General features: G+C 60.6%; 1 protein-coding gene across 5 annotated transcripts in view; it reads left to right on the forward strand.

The window, feature by feature from the left end:
* Positions 1-5,316, forward strand: part of LOC103117964 (phospholipid-transporting ATPase ABCA3) — a 35,874-nt gene extending 30,558 nt beyond the window's left edge. For all 5 annotated transcript variants that reach the window (XM_060172562.1, XM_060172559.1, XM_007528097.3 and 2 more), the window contains exons 23-33: positions 373-577; positions 799-1,018; positions 1,156-1,314; positions 1,450-1,622; positions 1,806-1,934; positions 2,165-2,359; positions 2,516-2,703; positions 2,913-3,083; positions 3,299-3,489; positions 3,602-3,675; positions 4,509-5,316. In XM_060172562.1, the coding sequence (XP_060028545.1) occupies positions 373-577; positions 799-1,018; positions 1,156-1,314; positions 1,450-1,622; positions 1,806-1,934; positions 2,165-2,359; positions 2,516-2,703; positions 2,913-3,083; positions 3,299-3,489; positions 3,602-3,675; positions 4,509-4,640 (1,837 nt within the window). In that variant the 3' untranslated portion in view covers positions 4,641-5,316. The remainder of the gene's footprint in view (positions 1-372; positions 578-798; positions 1,019-1,155; positions 1,315-1,449; positions 1,623-1,805; positions 1,935-2,164; positions 2,360-2,515; positions 2,704-2,912; positions 3,084-3,298; positions 3,490-3,601; positions 3,676-4,508) is intronic.
* The last annotated feature ends 2,669 nt before the right edge of the window (positions 5,317-7,985 follow it).

A 7,985-nucleotide genomic window follows, 5' to 3' on the forward strand; every position in this document is an offset into this window, starting at 1 on the left:
CAGCTGGTTTTCAAGCGGTGGAATCCTATGCTTAGAGTGCCCTGGGTAACCTGGGGGCAGAGCAGCTGTAGGGCAGGTGCTGTGCCCACAGGGGGTCTGACTGGGTCTGGAGGGCCCTGGAGGTGGGCAGGGCCACAGACGGGGTGTGGTGCCCTCAGCTCGTGTCTGGGCTTTGTGAAGCTGGAGGCGGCTGGGACAGGAAGTTCAGAGACACTGTGCTTGCGTGGTTGAGGCTCCCGGTGCTGCACCCCTTCCATCTTCACCCCTTTGAGCAGCTGGGTCGATGCACAGCCTGCTTTGGATGGCAGTGACCAAGGACGTGGCCCCTGCCTGCTCCTGTCCATCCTGTCCCTGACGCATCCTCCCCCGCAGAGGCCGGAAGGGCTTCGACATCGCCCTCAACCTGCTCTTCGCCACGGCCTTCCTGGCCAGCACCTTCTCCATCCTGGCTGTCGGCGAGAGGGCCGTACAGGCCAAGCACGTGCAGCTGGTCAGCGGCGTCCACGTGGCCACCTTCTGGCTGTCAGCTCTGCTGTGGGACCTCCTCTCCTTCCTGGTCCCAAGCCTGCTGCTGCTGGTGAGAGCTGGTGTGGAGCCCCCACAGCGAGCACGCAAGCCCAGGCCCCGCTCAGCCCCATTCCGGGGGCCAGTCAGATACTCAGTCAGTCCCCAGCACCCAGCCCCTCCTCTCCCGTCTCCCTTGGTAGATGGGGCCCAGGGAAGAAGGAAGTCTTGGCGGAGGGAGGTGCAGATGGGTGTGCGGTGGGTTTGGAAGCCCTGTTCCCGTCACGGCGGCAGGTGGTGTTCAAGGCCTTCGACGTGCACGCCTTCACGCGGGACGGCCACATGGCTGACGCCCTGCTGCTGCTGCTGGTCTACAGCTGGGCCATCATCCCGCTCATGTACATGCTCAGCTTCCTCTTCTCGAGCGCGGCCACCGCCTACACGCGGCTCACCATCTTCAACGTGCTGTCTGGCATCGCCACCTTCCTCATAGTCACCATCATGCGCATCCCAGGTGGGGCCGGGGACGCCCACCTACCTCGGGTGGGGGCCTGGTGGGGAAGCTGGGGACCTGCCCTCCCCCTTGATCTCTTTAGGTAGCAAGTATGACGTGCCTCACAGCACTAACAGGCCCGTGCCTCCTCCCCGCAGCGGTAAAGCTAGAAGAGCTTTCCAGAACTCTGGACCATGTCTTCCTGGTGCTGCCCAACCACTGCTTGGGCATGGCGGTGAGCAGCTTCTACGAGAACTATGAGACAAGGCGCTACTGCATGTCCTCTGAGGTGGCGGCCCACTACTGCAAGAAGTACAGTGAGTGTCCTGCCCGCCTCTGCGGCCCCTTCCCTTCCCGAGTGACAGACCTGGGCAGGCTGCACCCTTGGAGCAGAAGACGCTCCTCAGCCTCCATGCAGAAGCCCGGGTACAGCTCTGCCCATCCACCCACAGAGATCCAGTACCAGGAGAACTTCTATGCCTGGGGTGCCCCGGGGGTTGGCAGGTTTGTGGCCTCCATGGCCACCTCGGGCTTCATCTACCTGGCGCTGCTCTTCTTCCTGGAGACGGACCTGCTGTGGAGGTTCCGGACCTGCCTGTGCGCCTTCCGGAGGCGGTGCGCCCTGGTGAGTGCGCAGGAGTGTGGGTGGAGGCTGCAGGCTGCGGGCCTGGTGGGCTGAGTGCTCCCAGAGTCTCCTTTCACCCTGCGTGCCCCCGCTCTTCCAGAAAGTTCAGACGGGGCACCGGGAGACCTGGCCCTTCTTCCCCGGGCTGGAGCTGACTGAGTTCTCTTTTTCTGGAACAATCAGATGGAGGCATCCACTTGGACCTCTGTGGTTCCCGAGGACCAGGATGTGGCCAACGAGAGGAGCCGCGTCCTGGCCCCCAGCCTGGACTCGCTGCTGGACACGCCTCTGGTCATCAGGGAGCTCTCCAAGGTGCGGCAGCCACCCCAGGTCCCCTTCACCAAAGCTGCCCTGTGGTCTTGGCCTCCCCAGCTAGCCCCGTGGGTGTTAGCCCTAGTCCCAGGGTCCCCCTAAGCTGACTCCATGGGTCTCAGCTCCAGGCCCCAGGGTTTCCCCCAGGTTGCCTGGGTGCATCTGTGTCCGGCTTCTGGAGTGCCCCCTAGCCAGCCCTGCGGGTCTCAGCCCAGGTGATTGTGTGGCAGGTGTATGAGCAGCGTGCGCCCCTCCTGGCCGTGGACAAGCTCTCCCTGGCCGTGCAGAAGGGGGAGTGCTTCGGCCTTCTGGGCTTCAACGGAGCAGGGAAAACCACAACTTTCAGAATGCTGACGGGCGACGAGACCATCACTTCTGGGGATGCCTTCGTGGGGGGCTACAGCATTCGCTCTGACATCGGGAAGGTGGGTGCCCAGGAGGTGAGGTGGGCCCACGGGCAGCAGGACCAGGGAAGCAGAGCAGCGCTCATCCAGGTGTCTGGGCTTGGCACGTCTAGACCGCACTGGGCGGTGTGTGAAGCCACCTGAAGGGGCAGTGTTGACCCCTCGTCGTGCCCCCAGGTGCGCCAGCGGATCGGCTATTGCCCACAGTTTGATGCCCTGCTGGAGCACATGACGGGCCGGGAGACGTTGGTCATGTACGCCCGGCTGCGGGGAGTCCCCGAGTGCCACATCGGCGCCTGCGTGGAGAACACACTGCGGGGCCTGCTCCTGGAGCCCCACGCCGACAAGCTAGTCAGGACCTACAGGTGTGGGAGGCGGTGCCCGCTCGTCTCCCCAAGGCGGGGCCGCCAGGGGCAGGCAGATGGTGGGCTGTTCCTCACAGGGCAGGACACACGCTGCCAGGCAGAGCTCTCCCGCGGAGCTCCCCTGGGCCCTTGTCGCAGGCACCCTGAGCCCTGGCGCTGCCCCCACCTGCACCTGTGGAGCCCCCACTAATTCTCACCCCTCTGCCCAGCGGCGGCAACAAGCGGAAGCTGAGCGCCGGCATTGCCCTGATCGGAGAGCCCGCCGTCATCTTCCTGGACGAGCCATCCACAGGCATGGACCCGGTGGCCCGGCGCCTGCTTTGGGACACGGTGGCCCGGGCCCGAGAGTCCGGCAAGGCCATCGTCATCACCTCCCACAGGTAGAGCCGGTCTGAGGCTGTGGGGGGAGGGGCAGGCTCAGTGGGCTGTGCAGACAGAGGACCCAGGGCCTCTCTTCACAAATTCTGCACTGGGTGGGAGTCAGGAATGGGCCGATCTGGCCGCTGACACCTTCCCCTCTGCACAAGCCCGGCACAGAGGGTGGGCCCCGGCGCCCCTGCCCTGCCCTGTGTCAGGCCTCCGCCCCTCTCCCCAGCATGGAGGAGTGTGAGGCCCTGTGCACCCGGCTGGCCATCATGGTGCAGGGCCGGTTCCGGTGCCTGGGCAGCCCGCAGCACCTCAAGAGCAAGTTTGGCAGCGGCTACGCCCTGCGGGCCAAGGTCCGGTGCGACGGGCGGCAGGTGGCGCTGGAGGAGTTCAAGGCCTTTGTGCACCTGACCTTCCCAGGTGCGTCCTGAGCAGAGCTGGATGAGCCCTGAGCCCTGGGCCCTGGGCCCTGACCCCCGGGGCAGGGGGCCTCCAGCCCGGCTCTGGGGGACACGGTCTCTCATCTGTGCAGGCAGCGTCCTGGAGGACGAGCACCAGGGCATGGTCCACTACCACCTGCCGGGCGTCGGCCTCAGCTGGGCCAAGGTGAGTGGCCCTCTTGGAGCCGGGAAGGGCCTCCGCAGTCATTCCTGCCGAGACCCCGGGGGCCAGCACCAGCGTCTGTGCCAGCATGCCCCTTAGTGTCTGCTAGTCTTGGGACAGCAGACCCAAACTATTTGAGTTGGAGTCAGTGCAAGAAAGGAAGTCTGGGGCCCAGGAAATGGCTTACGTGGTAGAGAGCACACACTTTCCACACGAGAGGCCTGAGCCTGAGCCCCAGGCCCACACGGGAGCACCATGGACGGTGTCAGGATATGCTCCACGGACGCTGGGATGATGCTGTGGTGGCCTTCCTTCCCCATCGTTCTTGAACAATTTTATTTTATGATCATTATTTATTTACCAGATAGAGACAGTCAGAAATTGAGAGGGAAGGGGAAGATAGAGAGGGAGAGAGACAAGAGAGACACCTACAGACCCGCTTTACCACTCAGAAAGCTTTCCCCCTGCAGGTGGGGACCAGTGGCTTGAACCCGGGTCCTTGTGCACTGTAACATGTGCACTCAACCAGGTGTTCCACTGCCCTATCCCTCCTTGAGTAATTTTAAATGGGCTAGGGAGGCTGCTCCGTGGTATCCTGCATGGGTGTGACCCCAAATCTACTCCCTAGTGCCCCCAGCCCCCCCACACAGCAATAATAGTAATGGAAGTCAGTCTACCTAGAGAGGGGACACAGCCACTCCAAGTCACACTCTGAGCTGGGGACAGCCAGGAGGAGGCCTTCTCACCTGCAAGTGAGCCTCCCCCCAGCTGGCTGGCCCTGCAGGTCCCAGACTGGGACAGGGGGGACCAATGGGGGCCTGGTTCTGTGCCCCCAGGTGTTTGGCATCCTGGAGAAGGCCAAGGAGAAGCTGGGAGTGGACGACTACTCTGTGAGCCAGACCTCGCTGGAGCAGGTCTTCCTCAGCTTCGCCCACCTGCTGCCGCCCATCGAGGGAGAGGGGCCTTGAAGGCAGTGGTGCCCACTGGGTCACTCTCCGTCCACCATCCACTCCTGCTCCTGTCTTACCAGTCACTGTTTTCTGCGATGGACATGAAAACTAAGGCCCTACAGGGACCAGTGTTTGCGGGCCCGCCCCCTGCGACCAGCATGCCACACCCCAGGCCGGTGCTGAAGCTGCCCTCTGGGACTCCAGAGCCAGCCCCAAGCCAGCAGGCTGTGTAGACAGACAGGCTGTAGGATCTCGGGTGGGCTGCCATCTGGGGGGCCACAGCAGCCCGGGCCAGGGTCCCCTGAGCACTGGTGGCCACATGGGCATGTGGCACTGAGTCATCTGGGTGGAGCAGAAGTTAGCAGGACAGTGGTAGCAGGGCTGGTCAGGCAGCCCAGGATGCACAGAAATGCCGCCTTCTTGGAGCAGAGGCCACTCCGAGGCCCGAGCTTGCCCCCGGAGCCAGGCTGTGCTGGCCGGCATCCCGCTCCTCCAGGAGCTGCTGTCACCCCACCAGCAGCTCCCAGAAGCGGCGGCTCAGGGTGGACAGCAGCCCTCCTCCACCAGATGCCGGCCTTTCCAGAAGCCACTGGCCAGGAGGCCCATCAGGTCCAAGCAGGGCTGAGCAGCCTCTGTGGAGGGTGCAGCTGACAGCTGGTAACTCTGTCCAGAAAATAAAGACTGGGGGAACATGCCCACTGTCTCTCATGGCTCCCCATGGGCCTGGCCGAGTCAGGGAGGAGCAGAGCCTACTCGGCCTAGCAGCAGTGAGCCTGAAGGAATACTGGTGGCCAGGGGGGTGAGCAGAAAGGGATCAATGGGTGGAGTGACTGCCCTCCATGCACGAGGTTGCTTGAACCCCAGCACCACAAGGGCACACCATGGACGACATGGGGGGAGCCCCATCGGGGGTGGAATGGTGCTGTGATGTCTCTGAGAAGTGAGTCAGGCACAGGCGGCTGCTCCACAGTGATACCACACAAGCACAAGGCCCTGGGATCATTCTCTGGTTTAAACATTTTTATTTATTATTGGATAGAGACAGAGAGAAATTGGGGGGGTAGAGAGGGAAAGAGACAGAGAGACACTTGCAGCCCTGCTTCATCCTTCATTCATGAAGCTTTCCCCCTGCAGCTGAGGACCAGGGGCTTGAACCCAGGTCCTTGTGCACTGTGATGTGTGTGCTTAACCAGGTGTATACCACCTAGTCCTTTTTTTTTTTTTTTTAATTGCAAGTGCAAACACAGGTTCAAGGCTCATGGCCACCAACAGATGCTTGGCTTTTCAGGGAGAAAAGAACAGGGCGCAGGGCTAAGTGAAAGGTTGAACAGGAGAGGCAGGAGGCCTCTGGCCCCTCAACAGATTTGAGTCATTTTCCTGAAGTTTTTGTTTTGTTTTTTCACTAAAGCACCACTCAGCTCTGGCTTATGGTGGTGCCAGGGACTGAACCTTAGGCCTTAGGCATGAAAGTTGCTCAGCAACCACTATGCTGTCTCCTGCTTCCAGTAGATTCTGGAGTACCAAGTCCTTCCCCACCCCCACCCCCCACAAAGACCGAGAGCAATGCTTTCAAGAACAGCATGGCTTAGCTGAAGTGCTGATGACTGTCCTGTCTGACACCTGCACCTCAGGGTGGGACAGAGTGGGGGCCAGCCTATCAAGGAGAAAGGGGAGCCTCAAAGGGGCCTGCTAAAGCCATGGTCTTCTCCTCGCCCCTGCAAGGGAAGGGCTGCCAGGTAGCAGGCCACAGCACAGGCCCAGATCACTTGGGTGGCCTGTGGTGTTCATCAGAACCCTGGACCATAACCTCTCTTAAGTTCCTACACATACACATGTCAATGCTTCTTTCTCTTTTTAATATGTATTCCCTTTTGTTGCTCTTGTTTTATTGTTGTAGTTTTTGCTGTTGGATAGGATAGAGAGAAATGGAGAGAGGAGGGGAAGACAGAGGGGCAGAGAAAGATAGACACCTGCAGACCTGCTCCACCGCTTGTGAAGCGACTTCCCTGCAGGTAGGGAGCTGGAGGCTTGAACCAGGATCCTTCCGCCGGTCATTGCTCTTTGTGCTGTGTGCGCTTAACCCGCTGCGCTACCGCCCAACTCCCTATCTTTCCCTTTTCTATCCTTTAATAAAAACTAATCTTCCGGGGTGGGGGGGGGAATGCAGATAGACACCCTCTACAGAGAAGGTGGTCTAGGTGTCCCCACCTCCAGGTTCTCAGGGATCCAAACCCCCCTCTGCCCGCTGAAACCAGAGGCTGCCTTCCTGCAAAAGGTCACCACTCAGCCCAGGTATCCCCAGGGCCACCAAATGAGGCTGGCAGTCTGTCCCATGATTGCAGTGGACAAGCTGGAATCCTGGGTGGATACACCTCCCCACCTACCCACACACACCCCTGCTGGGAGCCCCCCTTCAGCCAAGGAGCCTCAAACTTCCCTCTTGGGTGTACTGGCACTATGGCTTCAGGCACTCAGGAAAGCAAAACAGACTACTTTTTTTTTTAATTCTGTTTATTTATTGAATAGAGACAGCCAGAAATCAAGAGGGAAGGGGGTGATAGGGAGAGAGAGAGACACCTACAGCCCTGCTTCATCACTTGCAAAGCTTTCCCCTTGCAGATAGGGACCAGGGGCTTGAACCTGGGTCCTTGAGCATTGTAATACAAGTGCTCAACCAGATGCGCCACCACTGGGCCCCCAAACTGACTACTTTGCTGGGCAAACTTCAACTTGGATCTGTAGTCCAGGGGATGACAACACACAGCAGGGGAGGCAGGGCCTGGCCCCACCCTGCCCCGGGCTTCTCTGGGTGGAAACAGGGCCTGTGGCTTTGGGTGAGGAAGTGAGTGCAGGCTCTGGGGAAAGTCCAGGGTCTGACACCTCACAGATGGGAGGCCTGGCCACACTACAGCCCCAGGCTGGTTGGCATGGAGCCCAGGCAACATCTCTTCCTTGGCACCACCTCCTTCAAGAGGCACCAGCCTTGGCGGCAGCCCTCCCCTCCCATCACCTCCCTCCCAATAAGGTTTCCCTGAGTCCACGAGAACCCTTTAGCCTTAAGGACCATGGGTAGTGAGTCCTGGTGCTTCTTCCACATGAAGGCTGGAAACTACAGGGTCCCCCATAACCTGGGCAGGTGCTGCAGGGACCAGTAGGACCAAAAGGAAGAAGGTGAGGAACGTTCTACCTGGATACCTGTAAGTACTAGAGCTGCCTTCACCCAACATGGACAGCAGATAGCCTCAACTCTGGAAGAGGGGGAAGCAAGGGAACCCCCAAAGCAAAGCTCCACACTTAAGGCTCCCCAGTCCCCACTGCATCAAGCCAGGACCTGGTCACTGAAGGCCATGGCTCTGAAGGCCT

Source organism: Erinaceus europaeus, chromosome 15 (genome assembly GCF_950295315.1).
Source record: "Erinaceus europaeus chromosome 15, mEriEur2.1, whole genome shotgun sequence".
Classification (NCBI taxonomy): Eukaryota; Metazoa; Chordata; class Mammalia; order Eulipotyphla; family Erinaceidae; genus Erinaceus; species Erinaceus europaeus.